This window comes from Strix aluco, chromosome 9 (genome assembly GCF_031877795.1).
Source record: "Strix aluco isolate bStrAlu1 chromosome 9, bStrAlu1.hap1, whole genome shotgun sequence".
In the NCBI taxonomy this organism is placed as follows: domain Eukaryota; kingdom Metazoa; phylum Chordata; class Aves; order Strigiformes; family Strigidae; genus Strix; species Strix aluco.
In genome coordinates this window covers 2,466,881-2,487,021 of record NC_133939.1, presented here as the reverse complement: position 1 = coordinate 2,487,021, position 20,141 = coordinate 2,466,881, and the positions used below count along the sequence as shown (strand labels likewise).

The window sequence follows — 20,141 nt, the reverse complement described above, 5'->3', positions numbered from 1 at the left end:
CGCTTAACAAGCTCGTTCAGTGCTTCATGAGCAGCCTGGCTGAGGGGGCCTCTGTCACCTCGGCATGGCCCCCGCACTGTGCCCCTGTGCCGCAGGGACCGGCGGTGCGGGTGAAAAGCTGAGCCCCCATATCCCAGCCCACACCCATGGGGCACAGAGAGGGGTTTCTATTTCCCTCCGCCGGCATCTCTGCGCTCCCTCTCCCCGCAGGACGCCTCCATCGCCCACCGCTTCCACGTCATGCGAGAAAAGCACCCCGAGAAATTCAACAGCAGGTAAGGGCTGCCCGTGGTCCCGCCCAAAAGCTGGGTGCGGGGGGATGCCCCACCATTGCCGTACACTGCACCGATGGGACATGCTGGGGATGTACCAGGCATGGCTGGAGGGGTGGGGGCCTGGGGTGCTCCCTAGGGCCCCGTGCAGTGTGGCAGACTGCTCAAACTTGGCCACGCACCCGATTACGTTCATTCATGCTTTATAATTAGCACTGAATTCCAGGACCGGCAGGAGCAGGCCAGGCAGTGAGGGCAGGGCAGGCAGCAGCAGGTCACAGCTCGCTGCCGCTGTGCTTGGGGTGCATGGAAATGGTGTGATGGCAGCAGGAGCCGTGGCCTGCAACCCCTGTCCCCATGTTCAGAAATACCTGCTAGAAAATCCCCTAATGGACCCAAACATCTGGCTCAGGTCCCCTTGGCTTACAGCTCCTCCTCAAAGCCTGGTGCAGCGATTGGTGCAGGGGAGGACCAGTGGTCAGAGGCTCCTAGCAGGGTGCTGGGAGGGTGTGAGGCAAGTCCCCTCCATGGGGTATCCATCCCCAGAAGCCCCGTCAAGAGATGATGGCCCACGCTGAGCTCTGCTGAGAGCCGGTGGAAACACCCTGTCCCATGCTGAGGGACCATCCAGCACCCGCATCCTGCCCTTCGCAGGGTGTCAGAGCCACCCCCTGTCCCACAGCACAGCTCCCCAGGGCCATGACGCCAGCAGTCCCTCCCCACGTTGGCTTGTGTCCCCATTGATGGCTTGCGTCCCCATTGTGATGGCTCTGGAAAGGCTCTGACGGCCCATCCTGGCTGGGCTGGGGGTGGCTGGGCAAGGCGCTGCTTCAGAGTGGGATGCTGACACATCTGTGTGCCCCCAGGATGAAGAACAAGCTGTGGTACTTTGAATTCGGGACGTCGGAGACCTTTGCGGCCACCTGCAAGAAGCTCCACGACTACGTTGAGGTGGAGGTGGGTTTCCCAGGATGGTCCCTGGCTCCAGCTGCAGCACAGAGGTTTTTGAGGAGATGTCACCCCTGGGTCCCTCAGGCAGGGCTTTTGGCTGTCCGGGGAGAGGGTGCTGCGGCAGCTTTGGCCCCTTTTGGTGGCAGGAGGATGCGGTGGCTGGCAGGACCCGCTCTTCCACCGCGTGTCGCTTGCTGCAAAGCCGGCCAGCTGCAGGCAGAAGAATAGCCCTGTATTCTTCCCCCTTTCCAGCTGTATTTGAGAGCGTGCCTGGAATATTCTTTCTGTAAACTCCGCGTCTGCTCCCAGCCCTCGTTGGATGACATGGAAACAGCCTTTAATTAGAGCGGGGAGGAGGGCGCGCGGTTGCTAAGAGCGCTGTCATTTCTCCGCTCGCGCTGGGGGGTTTGGGCCATGCTTTGCTGCAAACTTCCGCCTCTCCTTATTGCTGGATAAATGACCCTTTTATAACTTAGGCTGGAAGGGCGAGGGGAAAAAAACATCGCTTGCTGCAAAGGGCTGGTGTGGGTCTGACCAGGCGGTGGGCGCAGCGTCGCTGGCGGCGTGCAGGCAGAGAGCAGGCAGAGCCCTGCGAGCCGACCATGTGGTCACGCAGTCGCGGGCAGAGGGACTTTGAAGCCCGTTTCTAGGCGGGGAGTTTCGGCTCTTCCCAAAGCCTGAAGGGCGTAGCTGTGCCCTCAGCAGCTGGTGGGAAGGGGCAGGAGCAGAGGCACAGCCATCTCACCCCCTCCGCCGGCCACCAGCGTCCTGGGGTGGACAAAGCCCGTGTCCGTGGGGTTTGATGCTGCCGGAGGCGGGCGCGAGGTGCGAGGGGCTCCGTGCGCAGCCCGCCGAGCGTGCGTCGGCACCGGCTGTGCCATGCCAGCAGGAAAGCGTTAATCCTGCAGTATTTGAAGTTGAAAGCGGCAGCCTGTCCTCCCTCAGGCTCCCAGGCAACTGTCAGCCTTGCAGAGAAATGGCAGTTTTGTTTTGGAAATTGGCACTCGTTCCCCTACAGCTCCTGGAAATGAATTTGCTTTTTTCCCAGCTGCAAATTTTCTACTTCCAGCATCGCTGCCAGCGCGCCGTCAGCTGCCCCTGCTCAAAGAGCCCATTGTAGCTCGCTGGCACACTAACAGCGGAGGGCTACGCAGGCAGAAATCGCTCCCTGCATGCGTGTGCGTGGGCAGGCGCGGGCAGCTGTGGTCCTGCCCGCTCCGCACACCCCCGTGCAGCAACGGGCTTCGGCAGCATCCCCAGAAATCCCACAGCCTGGGCAGCTGACTCGCTCCCATCCCACCGCGGCCGGGTCGGTACCCACCGCCTTGCGGGCAGCAGGAAAGATGCCTGCGGCCGGGGCCAACGCTCGTTTTGGCCGGGCGTGGGAGGTTTTGTCCATCCTGTGAGGAATCGGAGCTGTCTCGCTCAGTACCGCTGCTCACAGCATTAGGGTCTTTTCTGTTCCTACAAATCATAATATCATTAAGATGTATTGAGAACGAAAGGATTTACATCCTTTACAAGCCTCGGAGAGACAGCTCTTCATTCCCAAACCAGAAGATTCCTGCCTTTTGCTTTCAAGGCAAGGCTAAAAATAAGATCTTGGAGCATCAGGGGAGGCAGAACAGATCTGAACATACAGAGACGCTTGCTCATGTGCGCACCCAGCTCCACATACGTGTGGCGGGCGTGCTCAGCGCTTGCCGACAGTGCATTAAAAATAATCTTAAGACCTTCACTCTTTGCTAGAGGAAAACAACTGGAGTCAAAGCAGCAGCGGGGGTTCGTCAGCCTGTTCGCGTTCCTCTCGGTAAAGCAAGAGGGAGCAGAAACGCCGTTGCATGACCAAAATGCAAAGAAAAAAAATGTGCTGGTATTTGCATGGCAGGTAGAGAGCAGATGCAGAAAGGAAACCACAGATGCTCTAGAGAAAATACCATTGAATGGGAAAGGGGCTGCTTCCTCCAGGGGTATCTAGAAAGGGGATCCAGTGTCATCCAGGCAGCGTGAGAGTGAGAAGACCCAAAGTTAAGAAATGCATTTGCATGGCTGCTGCTTCCAGTCCTGTCGAAAAGCTGCAGGCAACAGATATTTTACCTTTTACAGGAAATTTTCAGCTGGGGCAGTCCTGCTGTACCGCAGTGAAGCCGTGCCACACACAAGTGCACTGCCTTGTGGTTTTCTCTCCAAAAACTGACATTTTTTCCTCTGACACCTTTCCTATCATTTCCTTCCAGCCTAATTTCTAGTTTCCAAATTGTGCTTGAAGACAAACTGTTAGTTTTTGGACAGCCAAACTTTCTGATTCTTTGGGGTCAATCTGAACGAGGGGAGGTGGGGAAGCACGTGCTGGAGATGCTTGGGTGGAGGTCGCTCCAGGGCTGAGGTGGTATTGCATCCTATTTCGGGTTGCAGGAACTGAGCCTGGCCGAGGTTTTATGTGTCTCACAGGAATTTGGTTTTCGAAACCAGACGTGAAGTAAAATTCATATTGAAATAGAGGGGAAAGCAGCACAAGGAAGGGGAGGGGGTGGGTGTCAGCCCTAGAAAAAGAAAGTCAGAGGGTATTTGTTTGCACCTCCAGCCCCAGCTGCCCCAGGACTGCCTGTGCCCCCCTGGGGCAGGTTTGCTCTGGGGACTGTCCAGCGGCATACTGTGCTCGGGGAGCCCTGCTCCTTCGGCAGGCGGCTGGGGAGAGGAGGTGGCCGGGCTCTGCGGTTGCTGGGCTCCAACTCCCCCCAGCCCCACAGCCTGACACTGCCCACGTGCCCGGCAGTGCGATGGGACCCTGCTAGACCTGAGCAACGCGTCCCTGGAGGGCATCGCCGTCCTCAACATACCCAGCATGTACGGTGGCTCCAACCTCTGGGGTGAGACCAAGAAGCAGCGCAGTTACAACCGGCTGGGCAAGAAAGCACCAGAGAAGCTGCACGCCACGGTGGTCACCGACGCCAAGGAGCTCAAGTTCTGTGTGCAGGGTGAGCAGCGGGGCCTGGCAGCAATTTGTGGGGTGTGTGGGGTTAGAGCGAGGGAGCTGGGCGGCCGCTGGTTCTGTCTCGGTGCACGTGGCGCCGGAGCAACAGCACTGAAGGGATTGCTGTCAGCTTTTGGGGTGCCAGTGTGACCCCCAACAACAGTCTGTCCAAGCTGGTGAAGGAGGGTGGCTCCGCCCGCCTGTGTATGGCCCAGCACTGCGTTTCTCAGGACTGGTTATGCCGTGCCACGGTGGCCAGAGAGGACGTGGCTCCCATCCCCTGCCACCCACCTCTCCCCTCACCCTTTGGGGGTCATGGCTCAGGGGGTGCCCATGTAGGACCCCTCACCTGCTGTCGTGAGGCTGGGCAGCCCCCAGCGCCCCGCGGGACTGGCAGGCAGCCGCTGCGGGGCTGGGCACCCGCTGCTGCAGAGGAGGAGCCGGCAGCGGAGCTGCAGAGCTGGCACCGATGGCTTTTATAAGCATCCTCCCAGGCTGCGCCTCAGCACTGCCAGCCTGGCTGCGGGCTTTTGGGAACAGCACAGCACCCACGCTGTGCCCTGGCCAGCACCTCGCACCCACCGCTGCGGCCACCAAAGCCATCCCCACGGGCACGGGCAGGGCACAGGCAGCCCAAAGTGCTGGCAGGGTTCCCCCGCAGAGAGCGGTGGGTTAGAAAGCAGCCCAGTTTTCTAGGCCAGGTGCCTGCATTTTCCACCCACCACCTCTGGCAGCCTGGGACTGGGGTGGGAAACAGCCCCGCTACCACGAGGCTGCCAGGATGGCGGTGTCACCAGGCTGTCACCGGCTGTCCCTGGCTGGGCAAGCCGGTGGGAATGGGCAGCAGGGAGCAGGGCAGAGCAAAGGCCAATTCCAAAGGGTGGTGAGAGGTGGCGGGGTCAGTTCCCTGGGCACGTCCCCTCTTGCCCGTGGGCAGGAGGGCATGGCAGGGCTCGGCAGGCTCCTCCCGGTGGGGGTTTCCACCACGGGTGAAAAAGGACCCTGAAGGGAGTTAGAGATGGAGCGAGTTGCCCCGGTGTTGGGCGCCTTTGCTGGTGGCCCAGCAGAGCAGGAGGAGCTGGGAAAAGGGGCAATGCCCTGGGATTTGAGCAGAGCCCTCCCAGTGAGGATTCTGCCGTGCATGCCGGCTCCTGGGGTTGGAGGGGGGGGCCACAGTGCCCCAGAGCACCCTAGGGAGAGTGTCTGCCACCATTTCGTACAACACTGCAGACAAGCAGTTGCAGAGCTGCTGAGGATCCAGGCTGCCACCCTGCAGCCATGCAGGGCCGGGCGCTGTTTCAGACCAGGAGTATTTTTACACCAAGGATTTTGGACAGGAGCATTGCCCAACTCTGCAAATACCCATCTTGGAGCATGAGGGACATCAGGACACATCCCCACAGTGCCACCAGCCCCGCTGCCTTCCAGGGTGGCCAGCAGCCCTGGTGTGCTGGCCCTGATGCTTCGGATGATGGCAGAAGGCAGGGGATCCCCAGGGACACGGGGACCGACTCAGATCCCTCTCTCTTGCAGACCTCAGTGACCACCTCTTGGAGGTGGTGGGGCTGGAGGGCGCAATGGAGATGGGGCAGATCTACACGGGGCTGAAGAGTGCTGGGAAGAGACTGGCCCAGTGTTCGTCTGTCACCATCAGGTATTTGTCCCCATCCCAGCTGAGCGCCCGACTGCCAGCGAAAGCTGGTGCCTGTGTTGCCCTGCATCCCCCCTCTTTGTGTTTTGCAGGACATCCAAGCTGCTGCCCATGCAGGTGGACGGGGAGCCCTGGATGCAGCCGTCCTGCACTGTGAGTCCCTGGGGAGGGGACAGCTCTGCCGTGGGCAGCTGGAGCAAGCAGGGCCTGGCAGCACAGCAGGATGGGGCGGGCAGGGACTGGCAGCGTGGCAGGCAGCCTCAGCTCCCCGTGCAGCGTGGCAAAGCCTCTGGAGTTGGAGGGAGGCTGGTGGGTGGCCACAGAGCCCAGCCCCCTGCGACTTCTGTCTGCACCCATGCTGGCCCTGGACTCATGGCAAGTCATGGGAACTGTGGGGACAGGGACACGTTCATCCCTTGCCAGGTGGGTGGGTGCAGCAGCATCCTTTCTGGGGGGGGCTGCAGTGCAGTCCCTCACCTGTGGCAGGCAGCTTGGCCACAGGAGAAATCCTCTACCCGTCCCAGCGCTGCCTGGGTGTGATTTTTGGAGCTGTTGCTCCCATGCAGCAAAACATTTAACGACCCGACTTGGGGGTGGCAGTGGCTCCTCGCCCTGGCGCTGGGTGCTGAGCTGCTCCTGGCTCACTCCCTGGGCTGGGGCATGCCCGGGAGGGCTGAGAGCCCAGGAACCCCTTACTGAGCTGGGTTTTTCACTTCTTTTTAGGTCAAAATTACACATAAAAGCCAAGTGCCGATGCTGCTGGGCCCTCCGCAGAAGAGCAGCTTCTTTTTCCTGAAGAGGAGAAACCGAACTCGAGATTAAGCAGCACGCAAGGAGCCGCGGCCCAGAGACACCCGGCGTCCCGGACACCTGCCCGCTGCGGGGGTTTCCCAAATCTCTGCTCTGTGGCGGGGAGAGAACACACCCCCTCAAACCTGGTGGGGATCATGTGTCCTGGGAAGGTCTTGGAGGCTCCTTCCCAACCACCACAAGCGTCTTCTCCAGCCGGGATGGAAGCGGTGGGCGAAGGCAAGCTGACGCGCGGGGAGCACGTTCACCAGAGCAGCGCTAGGACTGTTGGTTTTTTTTTTCCCTTTATTTAAATAACACCCCCCACCCGCCCTGGCAGAGCTGCAGATGAACGCGCTCCCAAGAAAACGCTAAGCTTCACTTATTTATTTTTAATCCTCTCGAAGGACACTCAATGTTTTGCTGCACTGGCTTTCTGTCCACCAACCCTTGCACATTGGAGAAGTTATTTATTTTCTTAGCCTAGAGGAGACGGTCTCTGCCATGCCTTCGGCTAGCACTTCTGGAATGGGTTTTAAGCAGATGCAAAGACAGTCTTCGCTGCCAGCCCTGGGAGCCGTGAGGTGTGGGACAGGCTGGGGACAGACGGTGCCTGGGCCGTGGGGACAAGTGCAGGGTGGACGGGAGGAGATTGTTTCTACGTGGAAACGGCAAAAAAATGGATTTGAGAGGAGCTGCCAATCCTGGGAAAGCCCCACGACCTGGCTCTGGGCTTCTTGTTCATATTTATGTATTTATTTAGCAAACTTTGGGGGGACCTTGGGGGTCACCTTTTTTTATGAGCCTGGGTTGGACACGAACGCCACATCCCTTCTCTGCGGGCTGTCCCCCATGGCACCTCCTTCCACATGGACTTTCCTCTCTCCTAAAGCCTGCCAGCCTGCGCCATGGGCTGGGGACCCTGGGGACAAACATCCAGAAGCACTTCTCACTTGGAAGTGTCCCCCTCACTTTTTTTACACATCTCATGTGCTTTGCCAGGCCCATGCTCTCCTGGAGGCAACCGGTGCTGTCTCCGATGCTCCTGGATGGCTGCAGGGAGCGAGGAAGAGCTGTTACACCTCAGTTTCCGCATGGTCGTGTCTCCCCTGACCCACTCCGAAGCCAAGGAGCTTTGCAGATGCTGCTGCCAGCCCCCCGCCTGCACGGGCACCCACCACTCGCCACCCCGCCGCTCCTTGTCTCCTCACCCAACCGGCCGCTGGAGTCCAGCCGGGGGGACCACGGACCCATATGTCCCCAACCAGGTGCATGGGGACAGACTGAGGGACGCAGCTTCTCCCCAAGATGTGACGGGGACCAGAAAACGGAGGAATGCGTGGAGGAGGTGGTGGTCTGGATGTGTGCCCCACTTCATGGCACTCCCAGGAGCCAGAAGTTGGCAGGACTGGCCCTTGGAAAGGGGTGCTGGTTGCTTCTGCAGGCACCCACTGCCCCCTGTGGTGGCCCTGTGGGGGGGGGGACGCCAGGCTCCCAAATGAGCCCCCACTCTCAGGCAGCTCCTTTGGATCTGGTGGAGGCCCCTGTGCTGCTGTGAGCAAGCCCGGAGCGACGCGTGCCCCTTGGATGTTGCTGCAGATAGGAAAAGCGCTGCTTGTCCCCGCTGTGCCCCTCCACAGGGCAGGGAGGCCCCGATGGGACAGGCCACCCTGTCCTCCCTGCTGGCCCAGCGCCTCGTCCCTCCTCAGGCTGCAGGTCCCCATTGAATAGCGTCACCCTGGCAGTGCAGAGGGTGCTGCCATCATTATGTTTCAGGGTTCATCACCCTCCCCAGGCAGGGACAGTGTTGTTAGGCGCCTGTTGAAGCTTGAGGCTGTTTCTGACAGCAGCCATAGGGCCCTGCTGACATGGGAGGAGGCAGCAGTGCCCCAGGAGAGCCCCAGCCTGGGCTCCAGCCCACAAGTACCCCTCAGCCGGGGCGCAGGAGGAGGCTCTGGTGGGCTGCCACAGCTCCTTCTCCTGCCCTCAGCACCAGCACTAGGCAGGGCGAGGGCGAGCTGGTGGGGAGGAGCTCACTGCAACATGACGCCCAGGGATAGGAAAGCACCGGAGGCAGCCAAGAAGCCAGGAGGAGGGGGCCCTGTGCCACGAAGTGAGCAGGAGCGAGCACGGCCCAGCCGGCAGGCGCAGAGATCGACGCAGCTCACCGGAGCCATGACCTGTGGACATGGGCACACTCCACCCGCAGTGCATAAATCCGCCCTCCTCCTCCTCGTCACCCGGGGCAGCCGTTAATGAGTAGCCAGGTGAAAGCATATGGGAGCTAGGCCAAATAAACCCGGGGACTAGCAGCCTCTGTTTCCCCAGCCCCCCCCAACAGCAGCTGTGCCTCGCAGCCCCCACGCTTGGGGAGGGTGAAAGAAAAAAACCTCAACCATCTCCAGAGCTTTGCTGGCAGGCGGGGTGACGGATTTGATCCGTGGGATGACAACACACGGGGTCAGCAGCGTTTATAGCAGCGGGTTTGGCTCCATTTCCCTGCCTGCTTGGCCTCGACCCGGGGTTTTATCCCAGGGCTGTGGTTAGAAAGTGCCTGCATGGAATGAGCAACAGTTTTCACCACAGACCTGCTCCTTGCACCTGGTCACGGTTTGCTGGGTTCCGGGCAAAGAGCAGCACTCAGGTCTCTCTGCTGTGGTTTGCCATCGGTGGTGGTGGAGCCGGAGGGGAGAAAGCAGGTGTCACGCCATGCCTGCACCCGTGGGTCTGGCAGCACAGCGGGGGCAAGGAGTGTTCCTTTGAGCTTAAAGCCATGGGGAGCTCAGGGCCACCACCCTGGGCCAGTGGGATGATGGCACACCAGCACTGGTCTGCCAAGAGTGCTGGGCCCTGGTAAGACATCCCCTTCTGATGATCAGTCAGACGGTCCCTGCCATCTCCCCCGGGGGACGCAGCTTCAGCCCGCTCCCGCCATGCCAAAACCGTGGTTCAATGGGCCTGGTAGCTAACGACCTCCTTAATCCAAAGGTGGCGAGGCCTTCAGCCCAGCAGGGGACACACAGGGGCTGGGATGCTTGCCCGGCTGTCCCTGGCTCCGGGGAGGAATACGCCACGCAGCCGAGGGCACGTGAGGCTCTGAAACCCCCTCGTCCCTCTTGGTGTCCAGCTCAGCCCCCTTCGTCCCCCAGAGGCCACAGGATGGAGCGGGACCCCCCAAACACCCCCTCCCCCAAGCCCCAGGCGCTGATGCCAGTGTGCAAGTGCCCCCCTGAGCCGGTGCCGTGCTGGGGGACCCCTGAGAGCCAGGGAACCCCATTCCCCTGGGAGCCCCGGCCCAGCGCTGGCCCCGTCCTCCTGCTGTGTGCGTAGCCGTGGTTGCCTGCATGGAAATGGCGTCTGTAGCGTAGCGCGTGTTGCCGTGTACACCTGGACTACTGTGGGCTTGCCTCAAATAAAGATGGTGATGAAATACTCGGCTGGTCCTGGGGTGTACTGGGGTTCCCCGATTCCTGGCCAGGCGCAGGGTCCCCACCTTCGGGGACTCAAACAGGAGGTGCTGGGGCTGACGGGATGTTGTCAGCGGCAGCGCGATGGAGCGGCACTTGGTGGGAGCTGCAACTGGCTAAATTTGGAGCCTGCAGGGGTTTTTTTTTTAAGTTTTTTTTTTTTCCCTGAGCGGGCTCCAAATTTAGCAGGCGCTGGTCGCCATCCTCCCTCCCAGCCGTGGCTCTGCAGGGGCTTCGGCTCTTCCCCAGCCACTCCTGTAGCCTCCCCCCGCCTGCCCCACAGCTGCGTTTGGCCCCCAATTGCCTCACCCTGTGCCAGCAAGAGCACCGGGGGTGCTGAGCAGCCCCCCCCGGCTGGTGCAGGGCCACGGCCGCCTTGGGTAACTGGTTGTGCCTGGCTCTGCAATGACCCTGCTTGTCCCCAGCACCTTGCTCCCCAGCCCAGGTTTTGCCACCCGCCCGCCCGTGTGTCATCTGCTAATTTTACCAGCGGTGATTTAATCCTGGTTGCCTGCGTGCTGAGGGGAAGTGAGAGCTCCAGCACCTGCAGAGCCCCTCGGGAGCAGTCCCCGGGTGGCAAGGACACCCTGTGCCCTCTGTGTGCTCCCCTCCCCCCCGCAGGCACCCAGCGGGTGGCACGTGCTGGCAGCCCCCCCCCCCATTTCACCCAGGACGCAATGGAAGACAAGCTACCTGCCATGACCAGCGTCCTCCCTGGGGGATGGTGGTGGCCCTGGAGGACCCTGGAAGCTCATCAGTACCCCAACATCGACAGAGAAATGCCCACCAGCAGCCCAGGGACATGCTGGGCAGCTCTCCCAGGACACCAGCAAGCCCATGACCTGAGGCTGAGGATTTCAAAATGGTGAGGACAACCCTGTACCAACAGGCTTCCTAGCCCCTGGGCATCTTCCCAGGATCAAGCAGAAGGCTCCTCTCCTTCCACGCTGAGAAGAGCAGTATGTAACTGAGCACTGTCCCTCCTTTGTCCCTTCTCCAGCAATAATTTCCCAGTCTCCCTCTGCCACGCGAGGCCTCCACGCAGTTCATTCACCCTGTGCAACGTGCTGCGTCCTCCACGAGCGGCCACCGGCGGGTCTCACTGATTGTCATGGATTTGTTATTGATTTAAGTTGATGATTTTAGGGTTTATGATATGAAATCATCTTGATTGAATAATCAAATAGAATTTTATAAGAATATTAGTTTTATAATAGTTAGAAAAATAATTGTGTACTGTTTTAAGTAACTATGGAAATACTGTGTAACCATGTAATCAGTTATGCTGCTATGAACTCCTTTGTAAAGCCCTAGACCAAGGCTGCATAGGCCGCATAGTCCAGTAATAATCATTAACTAGAGAATTATATTGTCAAACAAAGTATAATTGTTAGGCTGCTTAGTAAGAGTGATTTATTGTCTTATAGACTAAGAGTTATATTATAAGAAAGCCTTGAAGCATGTTAAAGTTGCAATGTGAGCCAAAGTCCTTGAGTCAAGAACATTGGGGGGTCTTTTTGAAGAGTTGACAGTCTGTGGTGGTCGCAAAAGCAGCCCCTGACTCATTTCAGGGCTTTAGTGCGCATGACCGGAAAGAGGTGGGGATATGAAAATGAATTACAGGAATTGACATGTTTATGTATGAGAACTTCATTAATATGTATGACTGTATCCTCTATAATCAGCATGTTACACGAGTTAGGTGTGCGTTGTTGGTGAGACAACTCCCCTGCGCACCCGGCCGTTAATAAAGGAGTGTCTGCTTATCTACATCCCATCGGTGTCGATAAGTTCTTTTATCCCGTTTTGGTGACAGTTTCTGGCGACCCAGATGGGACCTCGCTGAAAGAGACCGGAGGGGTCGGGGACCTGATCGGTTCCAGCCGGCACCGAGGAATTCTCGGGGATACCCATCGATCCCCGATCCGTAAGGCTCTTTGCGACGTCCCCTGGAATTGGTAAGACACTTCTTACTTGGTTTGGTTTGGTTTGTGCCTGGCAGATGCAGCGAAAGCTGTGCAGGGTTAGACAAAGGGTACCTGTTTGGTTTGGAAGCCGAGGTGTCTGCCCATAAGACATAAGCAAAAGCTATTGCAGAGTTGGACAAATTTGGGTATTGGAAAAACCTGTTTTATTGGTATTTGTGTTTTGGTATTAAAAAAAAAATCGGGAAAAAAATATTAAAAAATTGGTGGTGTTTGTGTGAGTTTGAGACGTACAAATAAGTACGAAGCGAGTGCGGAGTTCGGATCCGCAGTTGTTACCCCACGAGGGTGCAGCCAGAGGAGAACGAAGTGAAAGACTGAGTGATTGTGTGTGTGTGAATTTTAAAATATTTTGAAATGACATCTAAACTAACACATTTGTTTGAGAGTAAGAGTGTTGGTAATTTGGCTTTTGATGGAAAGGTACTGAAGAGTTCCCCATTAGGATGTCTGTTAACACATTGGGAAGAAATACATGATGACTTATATAAAAGCCAAATGATAGAGTATTGTAATTACTGGTGGCCTTTGTATATTTTGGAAGATCAGGAAAAGTGGCCTACCAATGGAACTTTGAGTTATAATACCGTATTACAGTTAATGTTGTTTTGTAGAAGGGAAGGGAAATGGAATGAAGTCCCATATGTAGATTTGTTCTTTTATTTGAGACAACGAACTGATTGGCAAAAGGAATGCAAACTGATTAGTAGAGATAATTTGGTAATGGCTTTGACTTCTGAAAACAAGAAAGTAAAGAAATGTTGCTCTGCGCGTGATATTGGGAAAAGGTGCATAAAGTATATAGCTCCCAAGGAAGATGAAGAAGGACCAGAATTAGATATAGTCCCTCCACGAAGAGGACAGAGAAATCAGAGACAGGGATATGGAGGTGGGAGAGACCAAGCAGTAGAAGTACCGGAGCCAGAAAGTAGTGGAGGAGAAGATGAGGATGAAGGACCTGCTGAAGTTGTCATTCATACTCCTATATCCAGGAGAACTAGACAGCAGGCACAGGGAATAGCTCCTTTGCGACAAGGAGTTGGTAACGATGGGCCAGTGTACGTGAAAGTGCCTCTTTCAGTTATGGATTTGATGGCTTGGAAGCAGGCAGCAGGGACATACAGGGAAGATCCTGAGAGAGTAGGCAGAATAGTAGATACAATCATTAGAACACAGAATCCAGACTGGAATGATTTACAAGTAATATTGGATAATTTATTGAATGGCACAGAGAAACAAATGGTATTGAGGACGGGTAAGGCACAGGCAGAAGTGGCAGTGATGAGCGGGACGATTGATGGAACTTTAGAGCAAAATTTTCCTTCCGGGGATCCGCAGTGGGATCCAAATCGTGTGGAGCATAGAGAAAGATTAAGTCGGTATCAGAAATGGGTTCTATATGGGCTAAAACATGCCATGCCTAAATCTGTGAATTGGTCTAAACTATACGAGGTGAGACAGGATAAAAATGAATCTCCCGCTGCGTTTCTGGGAAGATTGAAAGAAGCTGCTATAAAATATACTGACCTGCAAGTGGAAACTGAGGCAGCTCAAACACTATTAGCCTTGATTTTTGTGAGACAGTCTGCACCAGATGTAAGAAAGAAACTCCAGAAACTGGAGGGAGAGGATTCAAGGAATTTAAGTAAAATGTTGGAGGCGGCATGGAAAGTTTATAACAATCGAGAGAAAGAGGAGAGGAAAATTAGAGAGAATAGACTGCTGGCTGTAATAGCAGGAACATCAGTAAGAGGTCGAGGCCGGGGAAGAGGACAAGGGGCTGTTGGAAGAGGAGGATTTGTGAATTCTGGAAACCGAAATCTTAATGCACCTTTAGGAATAAATCAATGTGCATATTGTAAAGAAGAAGGGCATTGGAAACGAGACTGTCCAAACAAGGCGGGTGGGCAGCAAGAGGAAGCAAGAATAATGGTTTTGGACAAACGAAGGGGACCGAAGGGGAACCCAGCTGAACCTCTGGTTGTAATCAAGCTGGGAGAAAAAGAGGTTAAAGTTTTGGTAGATACAGGAGCAACATTTTCAGTATTGAATACCTGTAAAAGGAAACTGGAAATGAAAACAGCACGCATAAGGGAAGCAACAAGGAAAGAAAAAACAGGCCATTTCTACAAGCCCTGTATTTAAAATTTGGGAACAAAATGATTACACATAAATTCTTGTATGTAACAGAATGTCCGATACCCTTGTTAAGAAGGGATTTCTTGTCCAAATTAAATGCACAAATTGTTTTTGAGGAAGGGGAACTCTTCCTAAAAATACCTGAATCAAAGACAGGAGAAATCCTGATGATACAAGAAAGAGTAAAAGAACAAGAAATTCCACAGCAAGTAGATCTAGCAGTAACCCCTATAGTATGGGAAACAGATAAACCTGGCAAATCAAAATTAGCATAACCTGTGAAAATAGAATTGAAGGAGGGTGCAAGAGCAGTAAGGATTAAACAGTACCCAATTAAACCAGAAATTAGACGGAGTATTAAGAAATGATTGACAAGCTTTTGGAATATAAAATCCTTGAGGAATGTGAATCTAAATATAATACTCCAGTTTTACCAGTTAGGAAACCTTCGGGTGCATATAGGTTAGTAACAAGATTTAAGAGCAGTGAATCAGATAGTTAAGGACATTTATTTTGTAGTGGCAAATCCATATATATTGTTGACAGCATTAAAAGACCCATCAGTGGTTTACAGTGCTTGATTCAAAGAATGCTTTCTTTTGCATGCCTCTGGAGAAGGGAAGCAGAAAATTGTTTGCCTTTGAGTAGGAAAATCCACAAACGGGAGGAAAAAAAATGCAACAGACATGGACAAGACTACCCCAAGGATTTAAAAAAAAAAAAATAGCCTGACCATTTTTGGAAATCAGCTGGCAAAGGAACTTGAGGTATAGAAACAGGATGATTCACAGCCAAAGCCCGGACACTTGCTGTTGCAATATGTGGCTGACGTACTGATTGCTACAGAAGAAAGATCCACCTGCATAAAGGTAACAATAGAACTTTTAAATTTTCTTGGACTAAACGGGTACAAGATATCCAAAAATAAAGCCCAAACAGCAAGCCAGGCTATAATATATCTGGGCTTTAAGATTTCAGAAGGACAGTGGCAATTGGGAACAGACTGTAAGGAAGCCATTTGTGGTATACCGGGGCTGGAAGATGTTCATGAACTAAGGGCCCTTCTGGGAATGGCTGGGTGGTGTCACCTTTGGGTAATGAATTACGGTCTAATGGCTAAGCCATTGTATGAAGCTCAAAAGAACTTTCCCTTTGTATGAGGCCCACATCAGCAACAGGCCTTTAAAGAATTAAAATGAGCTCTAAGGTCTGTACCTGCCCTGGGACTTCCAGATTTAACCAGTTGTTTGTTTATGAAGGACAACATCTTGCGCTGGGTGTGCTGACCCAGAGAACGGGAAGATGGAAGAGACCAGTTGGATACTTTTCCAAACAGTTGGACACAGTAAGTAAAGGATGGCCTACTTGCCTTCCAGCAGTTGCTGCTACGGTGATGCTTATACAAGAGGCCCAGGAATTGACTTTGGGAAGAACAATAACAATATATGTCCCACACATGGTGATAACTGGTTTAGACATTGGTTATCCCCAAGCAGAATGACGAAGTACCAGGTGGTCCTGACTGAACAAGATGATGTGGTTTTAAAAACAACTAACCTGGTAAACCCTGCAGTCTTTTTTAAGTTCTACACAGGAAGAAGGGCAGCTGGAGCAGGACTACCATTGAACATGGGTACTCCAGTCGAGAGGATTTGAAGGACACACCACTGGAAGATTCCGACTGGGAGTTACACACAGACGGCAGCAGCTTTGTGGAACAGGGAGTCTAATACGCTGGATATGTGGGAACAACAGACACCTCCATCATAGAGGCAAATGCGTCATCTAGCACCACTTCAGCTCAAAAGGCAGAACTCATTGCTTTAACTCGAGCTCTCAAATTAAGTGAAAAGAAGAAAGTAAATATCTGGACTGATTCAAAGTATGTTTTTGGGGTAGCACATGTCCATGGAGTTTTATGGAAAGAAAGAGGATTATTGTCCTCCCAGGGAGCAAATATTAAACATCAGGATGAAATTGTGCAATTATTGCAAGCAGTTCAGAAACCAACTCAGGTGGCAATCATGCACTGTAAAGCACATCAAGTTGGGAATACAAAAGAAATTGGAGGAAATAATTTAGCAGATAGGGCTGCTAAAAGAGCAGGAAAAGAAATAACATTACAAATGGCACTGATTCCGACCAAGACGGTAGTTCTCCCAAAGGAAAAACCTAAATATTCAGAAGCAAATGATAAATTAGGGCAATTACTGAATGCTAAGGAAAATGTAGCTGGATGGTGGGTGACATCCAAGGGACAAGTGGTGGTTCCGCCTCTCTTGATGAGAGAGATAATTCAGACAAAACACCAAGAATGTCACTGGGGTGTAGAGGCCTTAATAACCTTCCTAAAAAGACAAGTTAGTATCAGTCAAAATGCTAGGATTAGCTAAAATGGCAACTGCAAAATGTGATCTGCATTTGAAAAATAATCCAGTAATAAAGAAAAGGGTCCAAATGGGTAAACTCAAATCTGGAACAGAACCAGGAGACTGTTGGCAAGTAGACTTTTCAGAGTTACCTAGACCAAATGGGTATCGGTACATTCTGGTGGGGGTTGATACCTTTACAGGATGGCCAGAAGCCTTTCCCTGTCGTACCACTCAGGCAAAGGAAGTAGTAAAATGGTTACTACAAGAAATAATCCCGAGATTTGGAGTCCCTGTTGGAATGTCTTCAGATAGAGGCCCACACTTTGTTGCTGAAATAGTACAAAGTGTTTGTAAAATTTTAGGAATTACTTGGGATTTACATACATCATGGAGGCCACAATCCAGCGGAAAGGTAGAGAGAATGAATCAGACTCTGAAAAGGCAAATTAGCAAAATATGTCAAGACACCAATTTAAAATGGCCCCAGGCACTTCCATTGGCATTGTTGTGAATCAGGGTACAACCAAAAAGTGGCACATCAGTTAGTCCTTATGAATTACTATATGGAAAACCTTATGAATCTCTGGAACCAAATCCAAATATGCATGTAAAAGGAAAACAAGATGTGTATAATTATCTGCTTTCCTTAGGAAAAACCCTGACTGCAATCCAAAATGCAGTAGTGTGGAATAGACCTCTATCCTTGGAAAATCCAGTACATGACTTTCAACCTGGAGACTACGTCTACGTGAAGACACGGACTTCTGAACCCTTGCAAGAACGCTGGAAAGGACCTTTCAAATACTGCTGACCACATTTACGGCTATCAAGATTGCAGAATCAGGTGCGTGGATACACTATACCAGAGCAAAGAAGGCACCCCGTTCATGGAAAGTTGTTAACAGAGATCCAGAGACTTCAAAATTGACTTTAAAATACGTCTAACTATATATGTCAATTAAGAATTGCTATTCATTTGATTTTAATTTGGAAACTGATGCTGGTGGGATCTTGGTCTGAGGTAACAGCCAAAAGACAAAATGCAACTGAGAACTGTAAAGAAATGTCAGAATCAAAGGTAAGGAATAGGAGGCAGATTGAAACAGAATAGTTAATATACCTCCCAAGGAAAATACCAGAAGAAAATTTGATGTTAGGATTACTTAAGGGCTTTGCCAATTTGCAGAATGTAACACAGATTACTGCTTGTTTACCAACACCAAGAGCAGCAGGTGAATCTGTTCCATGGAGAATCTTAACCATGAATCTGACCAATTTAAGACACAGAAATGAGACTACTCACTGCGAACAAAAACCTGTTGTTGAACGGTATGAACAAGCAAAGATCATCAGAAAACAATGGAAGTCGCCAGGCAGTAGAGCAGATTGTGAGAAACTGTTAAACGATGATCTCACAAAGATAGGGAGATATCGGACTGTAGGGTGGTGTTCATATGATGAACAGGTTAGGAACAATGGGAGCAGAGGTATCATGGAATGGAAGTGTAACAAAACCGGTCAGAGTATGCAAGAGGAGGAAGAGCAGTGGGACTCTATACGTCTATATTTTCTCAGTTTCAGTATATGGCTAGAAATCCTTGGTGTTTCACTTGGGATGGGAAAGTTTTTGCAGTCTTACCATCAGTAAATGACAAAGGAAGCACATTAAGAGAAAAAGAAAATGTAGTGTCTTGGTGGAAATGTGAAAAGATTTATGACCGCAGTAATGCAGACCCAATAATTCAAAGAATTCCTCCTTTGGCTGCTGCCTTAAAATATGGGTGTTTTTGCCACGGTCTTAAAAATAGCCTTAATTTGACCAAAACATATATACCCAGAAAAGGAACATTATTTAGCTGTAGAAGATCTACAATTCAAAGCCCAGGACATTTAGTTTGGGCAATGAGTGACGGAACCTGAACAACGCAATTACCCTTGGATGGAAAAGTAAACCAAATTACTTTAGGTATGCCAACGTTGTGCCCAATTTGGAAGGAATCTCCATTTAAAGGATCTTTAGAAAATTTAAAATTAGAGTGAGTTAAAAGATCCGAAATAAATGACACGTGGAATGAACCCTCAACAGGAGTAAAAATTGGTTGGGCTCTTGAATCCCTTTTGAATCCCATAGCATCGTATAGAAACCAAGAATGGTTGTATCAACTAACTGCACAAGTAGAAAAACTAGCTAATGACACAAGGAAAGGATCCAAGGAATTAAATTTATAATTGCAGGCAACCTCAAGGATGACTTTGCAAAATAGAATGGCACTAGACATGCTCTTGCTTAAAGAGCGTGGAGTTCGTGGATACCTTAAAAATAAAGTAGATCACTGCTGCATACATATCCCAAATGTGACACAAGACATGGAACATGATCTAGAATTACTAGGAAAAATTAAAGAGGATGCTGAAAAAGTCCGAGAAGATATGTCAGAAGATTGGATAGGCAAAATTTTTAGTGGACTGGGTTGGAATTTGAGTTCATGGATAAGGTCACTAATTGGCACATTATTTATCTTGTTGGTCCTTTTCCTAATGATAATGTTGATTTCTTCTTGCTTAAAGAAACAAATTAATAGCAAAATTGCATTCAATCGCATGATTATAAGAGAAATCCCCAGACTTCCACCACCAGCATACGGTGAGACAGAAACATGATAAATTTTGATGTGAAAGTATTGAAATGATTTTCAAAACTTTCAAAGTGGGGAGTTGTTACTGATTGTCATGGATTTGTTATTGGTTTAAGTTGATGATTTTAGGGTTTATGATATGAAATGATCTTGATTGAATAATCAAATAGAATTTTGTAAGAATATTAGTTTTATAATAGTTAGAAAAATAATTGTGTACTGTTTTAAGTAACTATGGAAATACTGTGTAACCATGTAATCAGTTATGCTGCTATGAACTCCTTTGTAAAGCCCTAGACCAAGGCTGCATAGGCCGCATAGTCCAGTAATAATCATTAACTAGAGAATTATGTTGTCAAACAAAGTATAATTGTTAGGCTGCTTAGTAAGAGTGATTTATCGCCCTGTAGACCAGGTGTTTTAAAAGCTGTGTTGTGAAAGGGCCTCGAAGGATGTTAAAATTGCAGTGTGAGCCAAAGTCCTTGAGTCAGGGACACTGGGGGGTCTTTCTTTTGAGTCAGTAGTCATGGTGGTCGCAAAAGCAGCCCCTGACTCATTTCAGGACTCAAGTGTGCATGACCGGAAAGAGGTGGGGATATGAAAATAAATTACAGGAATTAGCATGTTTATGAATGAGAACTTCATTAATATGTATGACTGTATCCTCTGTAATCAGCACGCTACACGAGTTAGGTGTGTGTTGTTGGTGAGAAGACTCCCCTGCACACCCGGCCGTTAGTAAAGGAGTGTCTGCTTATCTACATCCCATCGGTGTCGATAAGTTCTTTTGGTGACATCACCACCTTCAGTTACAGCTGGGGAAACTGAGGCACTTGGCAGAGTGATGCTGGGGTGGGGGGCCTGGCAGGCCCCGAGCAGCACAGCTTTGTCCTAAACTTATTCCC

At 51.6% G+C, this 20,141-nt stretch overlaps 1 protein-coding gene across 5 annotated transcripts in view; it reads left to right on the top strand.

The window, feature by feature from the left end:
• The window catches only part of LOC141926908 (diacylglycerol kinase gamma-like), a 39,260-nt gene extending 19,256 nt beyond the window's left edge, over window positions 1-20,004 (top strand). For 4 of the 5 annotated variants that reach the window (XM_074833348.1, XM_074833346.1, XM_074833351.1 and 1 more), the window contains 7 exons: window positions 211-275; window positions 1,139-1,229; window positions 4,000-4,201; window positions 5,731-5,851; window positions 5,941-6,001; window positions 6,572-12,062; window positions 17,251-20,004. In XM_074833348.1, the coding sequence (XP_074689449.1) occupies window positions 211-275; window positions 1,139-1,229; window positions 4,000-4,201; window positions 5,731-5,851; window positions 5,941-6,001; window positions 6,572-6,670 (639 nt within the window). In that variant the 3' untranslated portion in view covers window positions 6,671-12,062; window positions 17,251-20,004. The remainder of the gene's footprint in view (window positions 1-210; window positions 276-1,138; window positions 1,230-3,999; window positions 4,202-5,730; window positions 5,852-5,940; window positions 6,002-6,571; window positions 12,063-17,250) is intronic. The other variant, XM_074833347.1, reaches the window with a different exon arrangement.
• Window positions 20,005-20,141: the final 137 nt, after the last annotated feature.